General features: G+C 39.2%; 1 protein-coding gene across 2 annotated transcripts in view; it reads left to right on the top strand.

Annotated features, from left to right (window-relative positions):
* The first annotated feature begins 257 nt into the window (after window positions 1–257).
* Window positions 258–24,146, top strand: part of LOC128705948 (DDB1- and CUL4-associated factor 17) — a 32,970-nt gene continuing 9,081 nt past the window's right edge. The window contains exons 1-10 of one of the 2 annotated variants that reach the window (XM_070099200.1): window positions 258–388; window positions 1,410–1,527; window positions 1,828–1,967; window positions 7,481–7,621; window positions 9,206–9,472; window positions 10,290–10,408; window positions 13,199–13,369; window positions 18,629–18,774; window positions 19,428–19,509; window positions 22,806–22,949. In XM_070099200.1, coding sequence (XP_069955301.1) covers window positions 1,457–1,527; window positions 1,828–1,967; window positions 7,481–7,621; window positions 9,206–9,472; window positions 10,290–10,408; window positions 13,199–13,369; window positions 18,629–18,774; window positions 19,428–19,509; window positions 22,806–22,949 — 1,281 coding nt within the window. In that variant the 5' untranslated portion in view covers window positions 258–388; window positions 1,410–1,456. Of the gene's footprint in view, window positions 389–1,409; window positions 1,528–1,826; window positions 1,968–7,480; window positions 7,622–9,205; window positions 9,473–10,289; window positions 10,409–13,198; window positions 13,370–18,628; window positions 18,775–19,427; window positions 19,510–22,805; window positions 22,950–24,146 lie in introns of those variants that run through there. The other variant, XM_070099201.1, reaches the window with a different exon arrangement.

Here is a 24,146-nt window from a genome sequence, read left to right on the forward strand (position 1 = left end):
TTATTTACCCTTCTCAGTTTATGTTTCGTGCCAAAGAGAATGGCTTCAGTTTTCCCTAGGTGTAATGATAGTTTGTTGTCTACTAACCATTTGCTGCAGACAGTCCTCGATGACGCACTGACTTTCTTGGGTTATCCTGGGTGGCTAACCCTCCGGGGTTAAAAATCCGAACGAAATCTATCTGTCAGTGGTGGCGGACCTAACGACTTAAGGGTTCATTACGGTATAAATGGTGGCGGACCTAACAACTTAAGGGTTCATTACGGTATCAGTGGTGGCAGACCTAACAACTTAAGGGTTCATTACGGTGTCAGTGGTGGCGGCCCTAACAACAATAACAAGTCTCTGTCTGTCAACAGCTGACTTTTCCTGACCTGCTGACGCCCTGGTAAGTTTATTCAGGTACAAGTACACATAAATACAGTTACATAAATTATCATACATAGCAACATATGTGTAGACTATCCAAGATAACTCAAATATAATTATCATAGTAACATATGTAAATTACCAAGGATAATCTCTTCCAAAAAAGCCAGACAAAGTGACATTTCCATTGGGGTCCTGGATATTACATTGTAAATAGAGAAGTTACCTTCAAAATTCATATATAGATACATGATACACAGCAGCACATGTGTAGATTACCTTGAGTTATCCTAGGTAATCTACACATTAAATTCATAAGTAAGTTTAGGTACAAGTACACATAAGTACAGTTATATAAGTTATCATACATAATAAAAGTAATAATATCTTTAATTACTACCAGTACATGATACAACTTATACAGACCATAGCTGATATCAATGACATACTACTATATAGAAAGCCGCTTGTTATGCTGAACATTTCCCGCAAATTAGGTCAGTTTTGTCCCCAGGATGCGACCCACACCAGTCCACTAGCTCCCAGGTACTTGTTTTACTGATGGGTGACCATAGACAACTGGTGTAAGGAAACACGCCCAATGTTTCTACTGTCACTGGGAATCGAACCTGGACATTCACTATGTGGAGTGAGAGCTTTAGCCACCAGGCCACAGGGCACCACAGCATATGTATATATTACCCAGTGGCCTGGTGGCTAGAGCTCTCGCTTCACACATGGAGGGCCCGGGTTCGATTCCCAGCGGAGCGGAAACATTTCAACGTGTTTCCTTACACCTGTTCACCTAGCAGCAAATAGGTACCTGGGTGTTAGTCGACTGGTGTGGGTCGCATCCTGGGGAACAAGATTGAGGACCCCAATGGAAATAAGTTAGACAGTCCTCGATGATGCATTGACTTTCTTGGGCTATCCTGGGTGGCTAACAATCCAGGGCTAAAAATCTGAACGAAATCTTATTTTACCTGGGATAACCCCCTAAAAAAGTCAGGCAAAGTATCTTATTGTATACTCATCAACAGGAGGAAAACCCATCAGGACCTCAATTCTAGCACTGTAGAGGGAAATTATGAGGTTCCGGCAGAGGAGTGCTGTGCACGAGCTGATACGTAGAGAATATGGAGTGAAGTGCACATGGGGGTAAGTCCATATATATAGTACTGGAAGAAAGCTTATACCTCTTATTAACTCATTACTGTGTATGTATTGATAATGTCCATGGTGTCTTGGAAATTTTAGACGTTTAATCGAGTAAAACTTTCACCATGAGTGTCTATCTATATCTTGTTGATATTAAGATACCTTTCATAACTCTGGAAACAACTTATGTAATTGATGTGGAAAAATAGTAATTCATTTACTGATAGACAGTAAATAGAGAGAGTATATCATTAACTATAACAATTTAGACAAATTCAAATGAGCAATTTTTTTCTCCAGGGCTAGCATCCAGACTCTTCGATATTCAGCTTTTGGACCAAGAAGAAAATGGAAAAATGTATTTCAAACCAAGCAGAACTCTCTTTTTGAACTGAACAGCGACCTCATGTGGATTACAAAATCATTTGATCAGCCAAGGTGTAGGATATCTATAATTTTAAAGATTCTTGTATGAGATGTTGAATGAATAGATTAAAGTTATACAGTATGAGATACAGTATTAGAAGTATTAAGTAATGTATGTTTTTTTTTAATTTAAATAATATAAATGTTTATCATTATAATTTACATTGTTGCAGCCTAAACATAATCAGTACTTAAACTCAAGATAAGTCATAATGAACAACTGTCGGTGAATAAAAAGAAGAATGGATGAGTACTCAAACTGTGGACCTGTTACATGCCAGGACCATGATTCAAGTACCTGCTCATTCATCTGTTTTTCCTAATCAGTACTGTATAAGTATGTACTGTAATGATGATGATAAATTCTACTGTATTTAGAAGCAAAAATTATTTTTAAAGTCATTTGCTTTTAATTATGTTTCAGCAGCTATGCTGAAGATTATATCCTCATTCTTTCAACACACTGGACATATCCCACCAAGGCAGGGTGGCCCAGGAAAAAAAAATTAAGCTTCTCTTTTTAAATTTTATTAATATGTACAGGAGAAGAGGTTACTAGGCCCTTTCTCCCAGCATTTTAGTCGCCTCTTACAACACACATGACCTGTGGAGGAAGAATTCTGTTCCACTTCCCCGTGGAGTTAAGATTACATATTTTTCTGTATTTAAATGCATTGTAATACTGCGTGAGAAATATGTGGAGGATTTTAGGATAAAATTTTGAAAAGATTGCATGGGGCAACTTGCTGATTGATGTGAGGTGTATTTTATAAACAGTACAACCCAATACAGTATATGTATATGGAGGTTCTTCTCAGCACATATATGTTGCAATATGATTGATGCAAGGTGGCCAAATTATCATTTATCTTGCTACAGGGGTTTGAGTGTATATGAAATTATGAAATGACATGCCATGCAGGTCTGGGTTTAACTTGGGCATAGGGCATTTCACACATCCCATCCAGAAAATGCCACATCCCTCCCATATCACCAAGGTTGCTTGCTTCAGTCCCCTTGTGTATCATTTACCTCCTGTTTAGCAAGCTTTTTATATTTAGTATCAGTCCATCTCACCTTTGTCCAATATTATTAACCATGTCACCCAAGAGAATTGCTAGTTATGCTTATAATGCAAATAAAATATATGAATTTATAATTTGGAAGAAATTATGTCTTACATAGACATTAAAGAGGAGTTCAGTCAGTAGACATGACTGTTACTGGGACAAAACTAGTAATAAACATTTCATAAAAATACATCATTGCTTGACTGATTGTATCAGTTGATGTTGCTTGTGTATATCCTAATGAAATTTTTGTTAATATTTCATTATTGACAAGTCAATTTTAAATCATTTCTTTAAAAACCATGTCTTTGAGAAATATTGCACTAATAAATATACATAAATGGTACAGAAAAAAAAAAAATGGTACAGCCTCTCCTCACTTAACGATAGAGTTCCGTTCCTAAGACCTCGTCGGTAAATGAATTCATCGCTAAGTGAGGAGCATACTACAGTGGTAGTGGGTTTGTATCAATCATCTTTGATAATGTTTTAATGTTACCTTTGTACCATTTATAACATTTCTGGTATATTTTTAAATGTTTATACATTAGAGCACTGTATATTGTAATAAACAGAATAGAGGAAATCAGTTCTAATGTACATTATTTTGGTATGTATACTGGTCAGAGAGCCTGTCGTAAGTCCGAGTCGTCGGTAAATGAGTACGTTGCTAAGTGAGGAGAAAAGGAGGTTTTGTGGGCAAGGGGCTTGGACTTCCAGCAAGCGTGCGTGAGTGTTAGATAGGAGTGAATGGAGACGAATGGTACTTGGGACCTGACGATCTGTTGGAGTGTGAGCAGGGTAATATTTAGTGAAGGGATTCAGGGAAACCAGTTATTTTCATATAGTCGGACTTGAGTCCTGGAAATGGGAAGTACAATGCCTGCACTTTAAAGGAGGGGTTTGGGATATTGGCAGTTTGGAGGGATATGTTGTGTATCTTTATACGTATATGCTTCTAAACTGTTGTATTCTGAGCACCTCTGCAAAAACAGTTCGTTAGTTAGTTACCATTTTGTCCTAGGCACATGTCGATTAGACACTAGGCCTGTTGTGTGTGTGTAGGTGTGTAGGTACAGTGATTATGTGTGAGTGTGGTGAAAATGTTGAATGATGATGAAAGCATTTTCTTTTTGGGGATTTTCTTTCTTTTTTGGGTCACCCTGCCTCGGTGGGTCACCCTGCCTCGGTGGGTCTCCCTGCCTCGGTGGGTCTCCCTTTTTAACCCCTTCAGGGTCCAAGGCCAAAATCTTAAGTGGTGCTCCAGTGTCCAAGAAATTTTGAAAAAAAAAAATTATTTTTTCTTACAGAATTAAAGAGCATATTTTTGTGAAGGTAATAAGACAAAAAAAAAAAATTCTGATCAGTACTTACCGAGATACAGTGCCAAGAAGTTTGTCGAAAATGATGTGGTGGCGGCAACATCGACGAATTCCACATACGCGCATTACATTATTTTGCGGTTTTTGTTGTTTTTTCTTTTCTTTTCCAATTTTTTTCTATTCCTACTAACATTTGGGGCCTGAGAGACCAATACTGTATATAATGTATATATATAAACTCACTGTATTGAACACAATAACCGCACTAAAGTTATTATCATATTATTGTTTACCACTGTTGTTTATTACAATAAACATGCACAAATCTTGTATAATACTAATGTTCTATCATATATTTACATATTTACAATCACTGGACATGGTTTTAGAACTGCTGGAGCTTGTGGAACTCCTTGAAACAAGGCACCATGCACAGAGGCACCTTACATTCCTCACACATAAACCGAGTGTCTTTGCGTCTTTGTTGCCGTCTTTTTGTTTGTGCACAGACGATGCATCTCTTCTGAGCAAATTTCTTCTGAGTTGAAGGAAGTTGTATTATGAAATGATCACCTTCCCTCCTCAAACGCTTGGGTATATCCTGAGGAATTCGAGGACCGTGTTGTATAGCAGGTGTTGTTACCTGGTACTTCATTATGAGTTGTCTGACAACAGACAAACAAAATTCACCATACGGTGGTCTGTTGCCAGTCTTTATTTGGTACATATTATATGCATTGAGCATTGAAATGTCCATGAGATGGAAGAAAAGTTTCATGTACCACTTGTAACTCTTACGAACACAGTCAACAAAACCAATCTGCATGTCACATTTGTCAACCAAGCGCATGTTTTGTGTATAATCAATCACTGTCACTGGTTTTCGAATACGTTCATTAGTCACTCGATCAACTTTGCCACTGTCTTGCATTTCATTACGGTGAATGGTTGTCAACAATGTGACATCTCGTTTGTCATGCCACCGTAATGCCATGATGTCATTGGCAGTAAACACCTGCATGTCATCACCACGAGCACCTGCGTTGAGCCTGGGCATATGTTTACGATTAGAACGCACTGTGCCACACACATCTGTCTTGTTCACTCGCATGAAATCACTGAGTAATGGGCTTGTGTACCAGTTATCGGTATATAATGTATGCCCCTTACCAAGATAAGGTGCCATCATGTTTCTCACTACGTCACCTGAGATACCCAATAACATCTTGGTATCTTTCAATGTTTTACTACCCGTGTATACAACAATATCCAACACCAGGCCACTGTCACAATCACAGAGTACAAACAGTTTTATACCAAAGCGTTTCCTCTTGCTCGGTATATACTGCTTGAATGACAGTCTACCTTTGAACAAAATCAAAGACTCGTCAATTACAAGATTCTTGAATGGATAAAAGTATATGCTGAACTTTTGTTTGAGATACATGAAAACATTTCTAATCTTGTATAACCTGTCACTTCTGTCAGGCCTGGTTTTGTCAGAGAAGTGCAACATACGTAAGAGTAAGATAAACCTGTTCACTGGTATGATTTCACTGAAGACCGGGGTAGAAATTAGCCGATCTGTGGACCAGTATGCTTTTATATTATGCTTATAGACGTGAGGCATAAGCATTATTGTTGCAAAAAGCAAATACATTTCTGCAACAGTCGTCTCTTTCCACCTGTGTAGTCTTGACTGTGGTGATAAGATCGTATTTGCCATGGTGTACTCAAAATACTTATTACTTTCCCTGACAATAATTTCCATCAATGGCTGGTCAAAGAATAATTCAAAGAATTCCAGTTCATTGGCCGTGGTTCCAAGGGGACAAGTAGGTAGAATTCCACTTTGAGAATCATCAAAGTGGTGAGGCTTGGGAACAAAATTGGGATTTTGCTGCCAATCCCACATACGGTTTGCTGGTGGATACTGGACATCATAGGCTGGTTGTGCGGGTGGTTGTGGTTGTGGTGGGCTGGTGGCTGGCGCTCCGCTTTGTCCTTGAACTGACGAGTCAGCAGTGTGGGTCCCAGCGTGGCCTGGTGAGTCACGCATGGCGGTGCCACTACCATCACCACTAACACCATCCACTGATGCCTGTGGTCTATCCATGCCAAGTGTAGCCACATCATCCTCACTATCACTACCTAAAACTGGTGTTGGGCCACGGGATGTACTCCGGGATGTACTCCGGGATGTACTCCGTCCCCTGGGCACAGCATAGGGTACACTACCCGAGCGCATGCGGCGGCGAACATACCGATGCTTCACTGGTGAATATGATTCCTCACTATCACTACTCGATTGATCGTCGAGCGCAATAAAATCACAGTCCACGTCACTATCATCATCATTACTGAAGTCAGAGGCCTGGCCATGCGAAAATATTAGTTTTCTCTTGCGATGAGGAACAACCAACCCTGAGTCACGAGTGCCCACACCAGAGGTAGAAGGTTGAGGATCGTCAGGGTTTTCTGCACTATTATTGATATCCTGGTCATTCTTTTCGGTCACTAACTGATCAAAGCCGTAGAATTCGTCTTCATTTCCACTTCCATCAGTGTCAGAACTATCAGATAGGAAGAGGAGAGTCCCAATTTTCTGGGGAGTGAGAGCTGACTTGCGACGAGGCATGGTGAACAAGGGTAACTGAGCCGGCGTTCCCACAATGCTATGCGGGCGCCTAGATTTTTTGTTTATGGCGCACACCCACCACGCAGACCCGTTCTCTCACATGTAGGCCTATGAGCGTTTTCGCGCTAAATTTGACGGCGCTAGAATTTTGGCGTAGATCTACGGTTTGGACACTCAACGTAAAGCCGTTGATCTACGGGATGGACCCTGAAAGGGTTAATATCACCTTTGTACCATTTATAACATTTTTAGTATATTTTTAAATGTTTATACAGTAGTGTACTGTATATTGTAATAAACAGAATAGAGAAAATCAGCTCTAATATACATTATTTAGGTATGCATACTGGTCAGAGAGTGCGTCATAAGTCCAAGTCGTTGGTAAACGAGTACATCGCTAAGTGAGGAGAGGCTGTACACTGGGTTTTTAATTTAAAGTTTAATGTATTGTGATTGAAGATTTACATGTAACAATTTTGAACCTGGGTAAATTTCAGATTCTTGTAATGTCATGAAGAGAATATGTGGAGATGGACAAGTTATCTCCCTCTACACATCAGACCTCCACCCTCGATCAAAGGAGGTTGCAATATATGATATCCCTGACCCAAATTTCAAAGCATCTATTCCCCAACAAGGTAATTAAAAAGATATTGATTGATAGTCACAAAAGGATTTGTTAATTGTGTATGTTGTAGTTGAAGATACAGTGGACCCCCGCCTAACGATATTATTTCAATCCAGAAGTCTGTTTGGGTGCCATTATAGACCGAATTTGTTCCCATAAGAAATATTGTGAATTAGATTAGTCAGTTTCAGACCCCCAAAAATACACCTACAAAAGCACTTACAAAAATACACTTACATAATTGGTCGAGTTGGGAGCTGATCATTAGGCGGGGGTCCACTGTATCTGTTAATCATTTCATTGGCTAAGCAAACAGCTGTTGATGCACAGGCCACCCTAGAGTATATTGCCACTTCTGTTGGTCATCTCCCTCTGTTTATTTCCTCCACTCTTGCCTTAGTCTCTGTTCACATGTCCTTCAGTATTTTCATTTCATAATGTTTCATTTCAGTAGGCATGTGGCTCTTTCTTGTTTCCTCTTGATGGAAAATGTGAGTGCCTTTTTAGTATGTAATAATTCATACCACAGTAGCTACTGTATTGTATACCTCGTTTATTTTTATAGATGAGGAGGTAAATGGGAGTGACCTCGCATCTGTAGCAGCAGTTAAGCATACTACACTGCACTACTGAGTGCATATTAGCAAAAAACTGAAACTTGACTTAGTCCTCTGATTGTGACCAGGTTCTATAATTATTCTAAGTCACTTATATACTTATTTTATATGGGGGACCATTGTGTTATCATTTGCATAATGAACAGGTAAAGTACAACACATAAATACAATTTTGAAAATGAGAGAGCAAAAGGCACAATACAGTGACAGGGAACAATACACGGGTAACCCCCATATAGGAGTGAGAAGCTTATGACAACTTCGTAAATGGTCCAAGTCAGATCGAAATGCCTTCATAAGCTTATCTCTCCTGTGTGTGGGTATTTTGTGTTTTGTAAATGCATTTCCACTAGAACTTCTACTGATTCTCTATAGCCATAATAATTTTTAGTATTCTAACAGTGCATTACACTACAGTACATTGAATATCAGTGCAATCTGCACATGGTGTTTAGTATTTTGTACTGATCTTTCAAATTATCATTGTAAAATTCTTTTCTCTTAATAATTGGATTATGAGATTTATGATATATGTAAAGAAATTTTCTTAATTTTTTTTTTCAACAAATCGGCCATGTCCCACTGAGGCAGGGTGACCCAAAAAGAAAGAAAATCCCCAAAAAGAAAATACTTTCATCATCATTCAACACTTTCATCTCACTCACACATAATCGCTGTCTTTGCAGAGGCACCCAGATACAACAGTTTAGAAGCATATGTAACATACCCCTCCAAACTGCCAATATCCCAAACCACTCCTTTAAAGTGCAGGCATTGTACTTCCCATTTCCAGGACTCAAGTCCGGCTATATAAAAATAACCGGTTTCATGAATCCCTTCACTAAATATTACCCTGCTCACACTCCAACAGCTCGTCAGGTCCCAAAAACCATTCATCTCCATTAACTCCTATCTAACATGCCCACACATGCTTGCCTGTAAATTTTCTGAATGATTATATAGTGGCATTTTTTCAGAATATCAGCCAGTGATGTTCACTCTGAGGAAAGGAGGTGTGTTGACACGTCACAACCTGGAGAATGGGAAATTTTACAATAGCATATTTCTAAGTCACATGCCGTGTAAGTCTCTAACTGTTGGTTTTCTCTCGGATATCCTCATCGTCAAGTCACCTAAGCTCAAGTTTCATCATCGGTCAGAGTGCTTCTTCCGTTTTCATGCTTTTTGCATGCACCCATTCAAATGTCTGGCAAAATTTGATATTGATGGCTCGGTATTTCCAGGTAATTTGAAGACTTTCTTATTTATTATTATACTACATGACATAAAGGAATAATGGGAAAATTTTCTTAACAGAGCAGTAGATCAACAGAATGAATTAAAGTGCTACAATAATTGTATATTTTAAAAAATTGTATGATGAGCACATTATTATTGAAAATGGAGCACCACAAGCATAGCTCTGATTTGTAGATACAAATAGGTAAATAAAAACGTGTGGTCACAGAGAAACTCGGATAAAGATGGCCTCAGTAGCAGACTGAATATGTATAGCGCTGTACTCCCTATCTCTTCTGTTTTATTTTCTGAGTGTTGGTTAGTTTATGCCATTGAAAATATTTATTACGCTTAATTGTTTTGATTACTGTATACTCTATTAAATATTTTCTTTTTTATCTCTGTATGTTGAAGGTAATAATTATTTTAATTTGTTATAGACTGGGTTATACAAAATGTGAATGCTGAGTGTTGGAGAGTTGTGGTCTTAAAATATAATGAATTAAAACATAAATCATATACTATTTTAGGCATTTGTATGTTGGGGGATGACCTATATTTTCTGACTCCCTAACATGATTGCAAACAAATCGCAGAATGAATGGAGTTCTAACCCATGGCAAGTGAATTCTTTTCATGGCCTGTGAGCTGTAGGACATAGGTTCAAATCCCACCCAGACCATGATCTGTATTTCCTATCAATCCAGACTTATAGTATATCCTGTACACAGGAACTTAATTCATATATTTTATGCCAATGATCAGGGATGTTATTTCTATCTGATAATTTTACCTTCTCAAAAGAGTCTCGTGTAATTTAAGACAACGAGCATAAGCGTCAGTATGGGAAGCTCCGTAATGCTGAGATCCATGAAGATATGCTGATTGTGATGACAGAGAAGAACTTCAGCCTTATATATGACGTGCAGGAAATTATTAAGGTGAGTTGGCCTCATGCAAATGCATGAGGGCCCCGCTTATACAGTAAGTTAGGTCCCGGGCTACCACTGTAAAGCGAAAATTGCTGTAAAGTGAATCGTAGCCTTTTTTCACTTTCAAATGCATATAAAAGCTTGATAACATGTTACACTATCATATATTACAGCTAGGCCTAAAAAATGCATATACAGTACAGTACACACATTATTTACCTTTAATTATTCTCATTCTTAGCCTATAGTGAGAGGTGAATATATTTGTTGTGGGAAGTCTGAATAAATGAAGACTGGGTATGATTGAAAATCGCTGATACAGTGGACCCCCGGTTAACGATATTTTTTCATTCCAGAAATATGTTCAGGTGCTAGTACTGACCGAATTTGTTCCCATAAGGAATATTGTGAAGTAGATTAGTCCATTTCAGACCCCCAAACATACACGTACAAACGCACTTACATAAATACACTTACATAATTGGTCGCATTGGGAGGTGATCGTTAAGCGGGGGTCCACTGCATTAGAAAATCACTGTAAAGCAAACTGCTGTAAAGTGGGGCTCTCCTGTATTAAACCTTGGCAGTGGAAGAGGAAAAAATGGGGGTATGCAAACATTTAACAGAATATTAGGATAAAGGAAGATATACTGTAGAATGATAGGGTGACACCCTGCCTCGGTGGGAGATGGCCAGTGTGTTGAAAAAAAAAATACTGTAGAGATGATTATTTTATAATTAAACCAAAAAGGATAAACAGATAGTAGAGAGGGAATTGCTATGAATGACCCATGTGGGTGTAGCTGTTTTTTAGTGAATACGTTTACTGTAATAATAATAGATTTTTTTTTTTTTAACAAGTATGCCGTCTCCCACCGAAGCAGGGTGACCCAAAAAGAAAAAAAATCCCCAAAAAGAAAATACTTTCATCATCATTCAACACTATCACCTCACTCACATAATCACTGTTTTTGCAGAGGTGCTCAGAATACAACAGTTTAGAAGCATATATGTATAAAGATACACAACATATCCCTCCAAACTGCCAATATCCCAAACCCCTCCAATTTGAAAATGAAATATTGGAGAAATAACTGATAATCAAAAGTATAAAAAGAAAATATGGGATTAGGTAACAAGGTGCAGTATACAGGAGTGTTAACATAATGTATGTATACTACCATCAGTTCTGATTGACTGAATTTGATTACATTTCGGACAATCAGACACCATCAGCAAGGTGGCCTGTGGCTTAGTGGTAACACCTTTCACTCAAAACTGAAGGATTCAATTTCAGTCATAAGCGCTGGAGACACTAGAGGTCTCCTTATACCTGTTGCCCCCTGTTTACCTAGCAATTAATAGGTTCCTGGGTGTTAGCTGATGGCTGCTGGTTGCACCCTGGGGGTTAGTAGTATACCTTAGATAGAGCTGAGCTTTGGTAGGATAATAGCTCTAAGCTTGTAAATTCATTCCTCAAAACTTAAAGTAGGTTTAAATATATTACTGTCGCATGATTTTCTTTTAGGATCCCCTTCCAGACAAGAAACTCAAAGGGAAACAAACAGATGCTCTGCATGCTAGTTAGTTAGTTAGTTTAATATGTTTATTATGCACCCCATACCCATCCTGTGGGCGGTAGTCAAAAGATTACAGAGGTACATAATGGGTCCAGGGACTGGGCCTCAAAGTTTTGATAGCTGAGCAAGTTACAGAGGTAATGAATTCACAATTTACAAAGGTAATGAACTCACAATTTACAAAGGTAATGAACTCCAGGTAGGTCTAGTCACAATCATGACAAGTTACAAAGGTATTTACAGATTACAGAGGTACACAATGGGTCCAGGGACCGGGCTCCAAAGTTTTGATGGCTGAACTAGCTGCATGCTAAAGGCTTTCTGCGTGACCCCCTAAATGTCACCCATCTCTGTACAAACATTGTATCATGATGAAATAAAGCATTTGTAATTTTGTAAGAACATGCCAGTTTCTGTGTTTAACCCTTAAACTGTCCAAACGTAGATCTACGTCCGCGTGCGGTGGGCTCCAAACATAGATCTGCTTTTTTTTTTTACATGCTTTCAAATGGGGAAAATCAAGGTCAGAGCACTACGCACGTGAACGTAGATCTACATTTGGACAATTTATGGGTTAATGAGAGCTTGAAGGATAATTTTGAAACTATTTTTTAGAGTGAATTAGGTTATTTAAAATTTCTTTTATTTTTTAGAGTGAATTTAGATTATTTAAAATTTCTTTTATTTTTTAGAGAGAATTTAGGTTATTTAAAATTTTTTATTTTTTAGAGAGAATTTAGGTTATTTAAAATTTCTTTTATTTCTTAGTGTGAATTAGGTTATTTAAAATTTCTTTAATGCAGTATACAGGTAATGTAGTTTACATATAATGAGATATTATTAGGCATTAAAGAAAGCCACTAGTATGAGGTGCATTTCAGACAGGCTAATCCAAATGCTTGATGATTACTTAAGAAATAAATGTAGGTTATTATGTAGGAGTTTTTAATTTATTTAACTTGCTCATAGGTTTTGAATGTATGTGAGACCTAACTGAAAAAAGTACAAACATCACCAAATTATAAACAATATTTACACATCTATGCCAGGAGCAAGGGGCTAGTAACCCCTTCTCCCGTATAAATTACTAAATTTAGAAAGAGAAACTTTCGTTTTTCTTTTTGGGCCACCCTGCCGTGGTGGGATACGGCCGGTTTGTTGAAGAAAAAAAAAAAATTCACATCTGATATTTCGTTACATATTCCCAAATTCTCTTCAGGAGAAGATGGTTGGCAATGCTCAGGGTGCTGAAGATTTTGCATCAAGTCATCTAGAACTTGTAGAGAAGGCTCCTCCACTTTTGTTTGTCACACTGGCACATATGGACGTCTTAAGTTTGGGAGCGTGTCCATGGGCATACATACGAGCGGTGTCTGACTCCGTTTTGGAGGTAGGCCAAAAAAAAAAAAAAAAAAGACATTCATTCTGTATTTTTTCTCATTTTTTCTTTAAACACCTCCCCTGCAACACACTGTTAAAAGTAATGTAGTATGATCACCTTTATAGGTCCAGGAACTATGCAAAGTTCATGGTGTCTTATTTTTGTTTCCATGGTGTCTAATTTTTATGTTTCCAGTGGTTGTAGCATTGATTGTATATCTCCTCTTTTAAATCATTTGATTGATCTGCCATTCTGTTTACAAATACAAACTTTCTAGTATCCTCACAACAACTCTTTTTTTTCTAAGCATGCTTTTATATATAACTACCCATTTGTGATGCTTATTTATAGTAAGAAGCATAGAGCTATATTTATAGTCTTTGGTTGTCTTTACTTATTCATAATGTAATATATTATTTGTTGCACATATAACCCCTTCTGAAACCCATTTCATTCATTTGTTGTTTGAGTTGTTGTGAAGAGTGGATGATCCAGTGTCACAAGGATGCTGGGGAAGATCATATATTATGGATGTGACTGGTGGGATGATGGTTGGTCGAGTTTATGGGTGGGGGCAATGCGGGAATTTGGGGTTAGTAAGAAGAGGTTGATGTGCAGGAGATTGAGATGGGTGAGTTATGTGGCATAACAGTACATTGAAACGACATGGACCCATCTTCTTTATGTAGGAGCCTCATGAACTTGATAATTTCTCAGAAATTGGTCAGTTATGTTTTGTTTTTTCATTCGCTTAAAATATGTATGTGAGATTGATACATAAATGTTTTGGATAGATTTTACTTGCTCCCCATTTTCATGAATATGAGGTAAGACATATATGATGAACAAGATAATATCTTCCCTTAATATCATTACTTTTTAACAAGTCACTAGAGACTAGCACCTTCCCGAAACTACTCAAGATGGCAAGGGTTACACCAATACATAAAGGTGGTGACCCTACAGACTTAAACAACTATAGGCCAATATCTAACTTACCATTGCTATCCAAAATCTTTGAGAAACTCGTGCACAGGAGACTGTATTCATTTATAACGGCTCAAAACATATTCAACCCCTGCCAATTTGGATTCAGGAAAAATAAAAGCACTAATGATGCAATCATAAAAATGCTAGATCTGCTTTACACAGCATTGGAAAATAAAGAATATCCACTAGGAATTTTTATTGACCTAAGAAAAGCTTTTGACACGGTAGACCACGACATCCTACTCCACAAACTTGATCATTACGGTATAAGAGGCCATGCGCTTGCTTATTTCAAATCTTACATTACTAATAGGTATCAGTATGTCACCATTAAAGACACAGCATCAGCAACACGGCCACTTGATACTGGAGTTCCGCAGGGAAGTGTCCTTGGTCCCCTGCTCTTCCTCATATACATCAATGACCTTCCAAACGTATCCCAACACCTGAAACCCATTCTCTTTGCTGACAACACGACTTATGTCATCTCTCACCCTAATCTTGCCACCCTCAACACCATTGTGAATGAGGAGCTGATCAAAATATCGACTTGGATGACAGCCAATAAACTTACGCTTAACACTGACAAAACCTACTATATTATGTTTGGTAGCAGAGTAGGAGATGCACAAATTAACATTAAGATTGACAACACTCTAATTACCAGAAATAATGGGGGCAAATTCCTAGGCTTATACCTTGACAACAACCTGAATTTCAGCACCCATATCCAGCATATAACCAAAAAAGTATCCAAAACGGTTGGGATCCTCTCCAAGATACGATACTACGTGCCGCAAAATGCCCTTCTCACACTATACCACTCACTTATTTATCCATACCTCACCTATGCTATTTGTGCTTGTGGATCAACTGCAGCAACACACCTAAAGCCAATAATAACCCAACAAAAAGCTGCAGTAAGATTTTTTTATTATTATTATCACACCGGCCGATTCCCACCAAGGCAGGGTGGCCCGAAAAAGAAAAACTTTCACCATCATTCACTCCATCACTGTCTTGCCAGAAGGGTGCTTTACACTACAGTTTTTAAACTGCAACATTAACACCCCTCCTTCAGAGTGCAGGCACTGTACTTCCCATCTCCAGGACTCAAGTCCGGCCTGCCGGTTTCCCTGAATCCCTTCATAAATGTTACTTTGCTCACACTCCAACAGCACGTCAAGTATTAAAAACCATTTGTCTCCATTCACTCCTATCAAACACGCTCACGCATGCCTGCTGGAAGTCCAAGCCCCTCGCACACAAAACCTCCTTTACCCCCTCCCTCCAACCCTTCCTAGGCCGACCCCTACCCCGCCTTCCTTCCACTACAGACTGATACACTCTTGAAGTCATTCTGTTTCGCTCCATTCTCTCTACATGTCCGAACCACCTCAACAACCCTTCCTCAGCCCTCTGGACAACAGTTTTGGTAATCCCGCACCTCCTCCTAACTTCCAAACTACGAATTCTCTGCATTATATTCACACCACACATTGCCCTCAGACATGACATCTCCACTGCCTCCAGCCTTCTCCTCGCTGCAACATTCATCACCCACGCTTCACACCCATATAAGAGCGTTGGTAAAACTATACTCTCATACATTCCCCTCTTTGCCTCCAAGGACAAAGTTCTTTGTCTCCACAGACTCCTAAGTGCACCACTCACTCTTTTTCCCTCATCAATTCTATGATTCACCTCATCTTTCATAGACCCATCCGCTGACACGTCCACTCCCAAATATCTGAATACGTTCACCTCCTCCATACTCTCTCCCTCCAATCTGATATTCAATCTTTCATCACCTAATCTTTTTGTTATCCTCATAACCTTACTCTTTCCTGTATTCACCTTTAATTTTCTTCTTTTGCACACCCTACCAAATTCATCCACCAATCTCTGCAACTTCTCTTCAGAATCTCCCAAGAGCACAGTGTCATCAGCAAAGAGCAGCTGTGACAACTCCCACTTTGTGTGTGATTCTTTATCTTTTAACTCCACGCCTCTTGCCAAGACCCTCGCATTTACTTCTCTTACAACCCCATCTATAAATATATTAAACAACCACGGTGACATCACACATCCTTGTCTAAGGCCTACTTTTACTGGGAAAAAATTTCCCTCTTTCCTACATACTCTAACTTGAGCCTCACTATCCTCGTAAAAACTCTTCACTGCTTTCAGTAACCTACCTCCTACACCATACACTTGCAACATCTGCCACATTGCCCCCCTATCCACCCTGTCATACGCCTTTTCCAAATCCATAAATGCCACAAAGACCTCTTTAGCCTTATCTAAATACTGTTCACTTATATGTTTCACTGTAAACACCTGGTCCACACACCCCCTACCTTTCCTAAAGCCTCCTTGTTCATCTGCTATCCTATTCTCCGTCTTACTCTTAATTCTTTCAATTATAACTCTACCATACACTTTACCAGGTACACTCAACAGACTTATCCCCCTATAATTTTTGCACTCTCTTTTATCCCCTTTGCCTTTATACAAAGGAACTATGCATGCTCTCTGCCAATCCCTAGGTACCTTACCCTCTTCCATACATTTATTAAATAATTGCACCAACCACTCCAAAACTATATCCCCACCTGCTTTTAACATTTCTATCTTTATCCCATCAATCCCGGCTGCCTTACCCCCTTTCATTTTACCTACTGCCTCACGAACTTCCCCCACACTCACAACTGGCTCTTCCTCACTCCTACAAGATGTTATTCCTCCTTGCCCTATACACGAAATCACAGCTTCCCTATCTTCATCAACATTTAACAATTCCTCAAAATATTCCTTCCATCTTCCCAATACCTCTAACTCTCCATTTAATAACTCTCCTCTCCTATTTTTAACTGACAAATCCATTTGTTCTCTAGGCTTTCTTAACTTGTTAATCTCACTCCAAAACTTTTTCTTATTTTCAACAAAATTTGTTGATAACATCTCACCCACTCTCTCATTTGCTCTCTTTTTACATTGCTTCACCACTCTCTTAACTTCTCTCTTTTTCTCCATATACTCTTCCCTCCTTGCATCACTTCTACTTTGTAAAAACTTCTCATATGCTAACTTTTTCTCCCTTACTACTCTCTTTACATCATCATTCCACCAATCGCTCCTCTTCCCTCCTGCACCCACTTTCCTGTAACCACAAACTTCTGCTGAACACTCTAACACTACATTTTTAAACCTACCCCATACCTCTTCGACCCCATTGCCTATGCTCTCATTAGCCCATCTATCCTCCAATAGCTGTTTATATCTTACCCTAACTGCAGTAAGAATAATCACTAAATCCCATCCCTGGCAACACACCCCCCCCACTCTTCATAGACCTAAACTTACTCCCTGTTCAGTACATCCACACTTACTACTGTGCAATCTACATCTACAGGGCCTTAAACTCTAATATCAACCTTGACCTAAAACGCTTTCTTGATAGTTGTGACAGAACCCACAGGCATAACACCAGACACAAACATCTCTACGACATTCCCCGTGTCCGACTAAACCTTTACAAAAATTCAATGCATGTCAAAGGCCCTAAAATCTGGAATACCCTACCTGAGAACTCTAGAACTGCAGACACATTCATCACCTTCAAAACTACCATTAGAAAACATCTTATCTCCCTGATACACCCCGTCAACTAACTACACAAATACCACCTGGTGGTTCACACTTACACTCACTCACCCATTTGACCATAAACAGAAATATTAATCTCAATCTTAAAATAATGAATCCTGTGATACTCCAATACTGAAACTATGTACTGTGCCAAAATAAAAGCATTCACATTGCTAAACTCACAAACTAGTATTTAGTCACTTAGCCATAATACCAACTTACCTCATAATTTGTAATATTTTACAATTAAGAATAAAACTAAGTCTGCCCGAAATGCCTAGCCATGCTAAGCGTTCTAGTGGTACACTCTGTAATCATTATTTTACTACATGTAAACCACACAATAATCAAATTTCTGTAAACTCAGCATTGTAATCCTTATAGAGAATAAACTTTGAATTTGAATTTGAATTTGGAGTTATCATTAATTGGCTTCCATTCTCCTGTATAATTTACTAAATTTAAAAAGAAAAACTTTCGTTTTTTTTCTTTTTAGGTCACCCTGCCTTGGTAGGATAGGACCACTGTTGAAAAAAAAAAAAAACTAAAACATTAATTGGCTTAACACTACCTTTACCTTCAGCTGAGCTGCCAGTCATTACTAACTCTATAAAACTAAATTCACAGGTGCGTGATTTAGCCACCAAGGAACTGCTTCATGGAGGCCGGGTAATGTGGAGGGATAGGAATGATGTGCAAATTTCTCCTGACTATCTCATGTTCCATCCTGATGACTCTAGCAGAGTTATTCATGTTAGGACCTCTGAAATCAGGTAATAGGCTTGTGAAAAAAAATTTAACGTTTTCCTTCCATCTCCTCCTCTTACCCCCTGGAAAAGAACGATGTTTTCTTTTGCTTATATTTTCATGATCTGTCAGAGTCAAAGATTTATTTCCACATGATACAGTATTTGTACAGGGATGGGTGACATCTGGTTGTGCATGCAGCAAGCCCTTGGTTATGCAGAGTATTTTGGAAAAGCCTTAGCCTAACTTGAGACTACAATGGCAATAATTAATATTTGCTTATTATGTATGTAATGGATTTTGCTTTACTCTATAAAATACATAAACATATGACCATGCTGTTCAGGGTTGCCAGCAGTTAAAAGAATGTAAACAACTCATTGAATAGAATAGGATACGAGTCCCATTCCATTCACTGCATTGTTGACAATTGTGACATCAGGATTTCGTGAGTCAGCAGTGTTTCTAAATAGCAACATCCTGAGAGTTTTTGATATTATTTTCCATAGTGCTGTTAGATTAAAATTATCATACCAGTTTACCATGTTTTCCATTCCTGTGATGAGTTATTCTCATCATCCTCAAGAATTAATAATTTCATTAAATGTTAATTGCATCGTTGGAATCATCCAACAGCAGATTTAGATTTGTGGATGAATTATAGAGCTTTCTGTTTTAGAATTCTGGCGATTAAAGAAAAAGAAGGAAGACGAACCTTAGAGGAAGAGTTTGCCTATCCAAAGAAAAGAAAAATTACTAAGGTATGTATGTTAATTATTTTCTTTCAGAGAACATTTTATTAGATGTGGTCTTCGATATTTGTGTACACTGAATATTAACCTGTAAACGGTCCAAGCAGATCTACGTTCACATGTGTAGTGCTACAAAAGTAGATCTACGTTTTTTTTTTTTACATATTTTCAAATATAACAAAAAAAAAAAGTAGATCAAAGTTTTTTTTACACATTTTCAAATGTAAAAAAACAAAAAGAAGATCTACTTTTTTTACATACTTTCAAATGTTGAAAAAATGTATACAGGTCTCCCTCAACATTCGCGAGGGTTAGGGGATCAAGAGCCTCGCGAATTTTTAAAAACCGTGAATGTTTGGTGCCCCAATATATTGTAGGGAAATATAATACAATACTGCTTCCTTAACTTGTTGAACCGTGAACAACCATAAAATACATGAAAACGTCATAAACTGTACTAAAAATATACATGTTATGCTTTAATAACATGTATGTTATTAAATACCACAGACTCCACCATTGCCTCCACCAATGCCTCCACCACTTCCTCAACCACTGCGAGTCCCTACTACCCTCCCTCCGACCCCCGCAACTGGCAGCCAGCCCTCCCACCACTCAGTGTGGTGAGTGTTTTGTTTGTTCATTATTTGCTATTAAACTACAGTATAAATAATGTAAACACATTCATGACTGCATATTGGAATGGCTATTCGGACAGGTATTGGACGGTGACATCATGTGTTTACTCTTGAACACAGCAAAGAATCAAGCATTTCTGCTACTGCTAATAATAACAATAGTAATAATAATAATAATAATAATAATAATAATAATAATAATAATACGATATAATTGAAGAAGGAAATTGTACAAAAATACGAGGGAGTGGTTGACACATCATCAGTGTGGCTTTGTTTATGTTGGAGTGAACATTAGTCTCCCTGCTCTTCCAAACATTTCACAATAATTCAGCAGTTGAGGCAGTGGTATTTAATAACATTTTTTTTTTTTTCAACAAGTCGGCCGTCTCCCACCGAGGCAGGGTGACCCAAAAAAGAAAGAAAACAATTTTCTTCTTTTTCTTTTTAGTAATCTTTACAGGAAAAGGGGTTACTAGCCCATTGTTCCCGGCATTTTAGTTGACTTTTACAACACGCATGGCTTACGGAGGAAAGATTCTTATTCCACTTCCCCATGGATATAAAAGGAAAAGTAATAAGACCAAGAACTATTAAGATAAAATCAAAGAAAACTCAGATGAGTGTGTATAAATAAATGTGTACATGTATGTGTAGTGTGACCTAAGTGTAAGTAGAAGTAGCAAGACATGCCTGTAATCTTGCATATTTATGAGACAGACAAAAGACATCAGCAATCCTACCATCATGTAAAACAATCACAGGCTTTCGTTTTACACTCACTTGGCAGGACGGTAGTACCTCCCTGGATGGTTGCTGTCTACCAACCTACTACCTACCATTTAATAACATATATGTTATAAATAATAATAGTACATATTATTAATAACATGTATTATTATTATTAATAACATGTATGTTATTAAATACCACTGCCTCAACCGCTGCCTCAACAGCTGCCTCAATCGCTGCCTCAACAGCTGCCTCAACAGCTTCCTCAACAGCTGCCTCAACAGCTGCCTCAACAGCTGCCTCAACCACTGCCTCAATCGCTGCCTCAACAGCTGCCTCAACCACTGCCTCGATTGCTTCCTCAACAGCTGCCTCACCCACTGCCTCAATCGCTGCCTCAACAGCTGCCTCAACCACTGCTTCAATCGCTGCCTCAACAGCTGCCTCAACAGCTGCCTCAATCGCTGCCTCAACAGCTGCCTCAACCACTGCCTCAATCGCTGCCTCAACAGCTGCCTCACCCACTGCCTCAATCGCTGCCTCAACAGCTGCCTCACCCACTGCCTCAATCGCTGCCTCAACAGCTGCCTCAATCGCTGCCTCAATCGCTGCCTCAATCGCTGCCTCAACAGTTGCCTCACCCACTGCCTCAATTGCTGCCTCAACAGCTGCCTCACCCACTGCCTCAATCGCTGCCTCAATCGCTGCCTCAATCGCTGCCTCAACAGTTGCCTCACCCACTGCCTCAATTGCTGCCTCAACAGCTGCCTCACCCACTGCCTCAATCGCTGCCTCAACCACTGCCTCAATCGCTGCCTTAACAGCTGCCTCAACCACTGCCTCAATTGCTGCCTCAACAGCTGCCTCAACCACTGCCTCAATCGCTGCCTCAACAGCTGCCTCAACCACTGCCTCAATTGCTGCCTCAACAGCAGCCTCAACAGCTGCCTCACCCACTGCCTCAATCGCTGCCTCAACAGCTGCCTCAATCGCTGCCTCAACAGCTGCCTCAACAGCTGCCTCAATCGCTGCCTCAACTGCTGAATTATTGTGAAATGTTTGGAAGAGCAGGGAGACTAATGCTCACTCCAGCATAAACAAAGCCACACTGACGATGTGTCAACCACTCCCTCGTATTTTTGTACAACTTCCTTCAATTATATCGTATTTATTATTATTATTATTATTATTATTACTATTGTTATTATTAGCAGTAGCAGAAATGTTTGATTCTTTGCTGTGTTCAAGAGTAAACACATGATGTCACCGTCTAATACCTGTCTGAATAGCCATTCCAATATGCAGTCATGAATGAGTTTACATTATTTATACTGTAGTTTAATAGCAAATAATGAACAAACAAAACGCTCACCACACTGAGTGGTGGGAGGGCTGGCTGCTAGTTGCGGGGGTCGGTGGGAGGGTAGTAGGGACTCGCAGGTGGCGGGAAACTTGAATATGATTTGGCGGCTGGGAATTTGGTGGCTGGGAATTTGGCGGTTGGGAATTCGCGAATGTGTGAAGCCCGCGAAAGCTGAAAACGTGAATGTTGAGGGAGACCTGTATATACGTTTGGACCGTTTACGGGTTAATACAGGGAAGATACTGCACCTCTGGCAAGAGTGAGTGAGTGAGTGATGAAACTGTTTCTTCCTTTTCGGGTCACCCTGCCTTGGTGGGAAACAGCCAATGTGTTAAAAAAAAAATATTAATAGATTGACAGAATGACATTTCCTAGTGCATATGAAAACTATTTCAGAGGAGGGACGTATCCATGGAGTGTCATACAATGTTTGTTGGTTGATCACCAATTGATTTTGCCAAGTGCTTAGTGAGTGCTGTTTATTCTGCTACCCCTAGAAATGTCTTGACACACCCAAAGCTTTCTTGGTTCTTAAATTGTTTCTATTTACCATTTACTTTTCCTTTTTTCAGACTGCGGCGCCTGCTAAATATTCTCGATCTGGCCGACTAATAAAATCCAAGTTTGAACTGGATGACTCTCTAAACAGAGCCATAGCCTTCAATGTAGAAACTGATCTGAGAGTCCTGGTTGTCCTAGAGGCTAGGAGAGATGTTGTAAGCTATGCAAGTTTTTTTATATGCATTTTTGTCTGTCTTAAATCTGATTTAAATACTGTACAAAACTTCCTAGAAGTTTTGACAAGGCTCCTGGAGAGCGAAATGTTGCCACAATAAAATGTCACATTAGTTGCCCTTGTGTCCTTTTACTTACGCATAGATTATTAAGTAGGAGTTCTTAACCCTTTATCAGACAGGCCAATAAATATATTGGCCTGCCTGGTAAACGGTTATATGTACAACTGTGTAACTATGATGCGATTTAACAAATAAATAGCAGATGTATTATTCTGCAGCTTTGCTCCTCCTCACACTTTTTTTTTTTTTTTTACACAGGGTTTGACAAGGTTAAGGATCCCTAGCTTTATTGACAAGCTATTTACAGGTTAAGGATTCCTAACTTTATTGGCAAGCTAAGAGCTGTTACCTACATCAGCTCATTTGAAAGCATTTTTATTGTTATGAGACATACAAGTAGGAAACAGGATGAAGTTGGAGCCATCTGTGGGCCAGCATTTTCATTTGATCAACTGACTTTATCTCATTGACATCATTATGCTGTACGAATGTGTTCCATACTCGAGTCATCCTGGGTATATAGGATCTCAGATGGAGTGAAGTTCTGGAGAAGGGTACAGCCAGAGTGAAGTTGCTGCTTTCTGCCCGTCTTGTGGCATAAAAGCTTGTTTCACGCTGTCCTCGAAGTGGATCCAAGTGTGGTATTTTGACAATATTAGCCTTGTACATAACAGTAAGGCCACCCACATCCCTCCTATGTTGAAGGCTCTGCTGAAATGACAGATCTATCCAGGATGGGTCCAGGCGAGAGATGAGACGTCTTGCTCTGTTCTCTACTCTGTCAAGCAGTCGCAGATGAGAGGGGGGGGGGCAGGCAAACCAAGAAAGTGGAGCATACTCAAGGTGCGAGCGTACTTGTGCCTTGTACAGAATCTTGCAACCCCTACTGTCAAGTAGATGTGAGATACTGCGAAGTGCTGTAAGCTTCCTGGCTGCCTTGTTTGCAAGATTTACAACATGGTTCTTCATGGTTAGTTTGGGGTCAAATTTCACCCCAAGGATATCAACTTCTTCTCCAGGTGCCCACACCCTCCCATTCATCCTTACTACTGCACCAGCATTACCATCATGGTGCCTAGAGACGATCATTTGCATTTTCTCAGGTGCAAATGTTAC

The sequence above is a fragment of the Cherax quadricarinatus genome, chromosome 66 (assembly GCF_038502225.1).
Source record: "Cherax quadricarinatus isolate ZL_2023a chromosome 66, ASM3850222v1, whole genome shotgun sequence".
NCBI lineage: Eukaryota > Metazoa > Arthropoda > Malacostraca > Decapoda > Parastacidae > Cherax > Cherax quadricarinatus.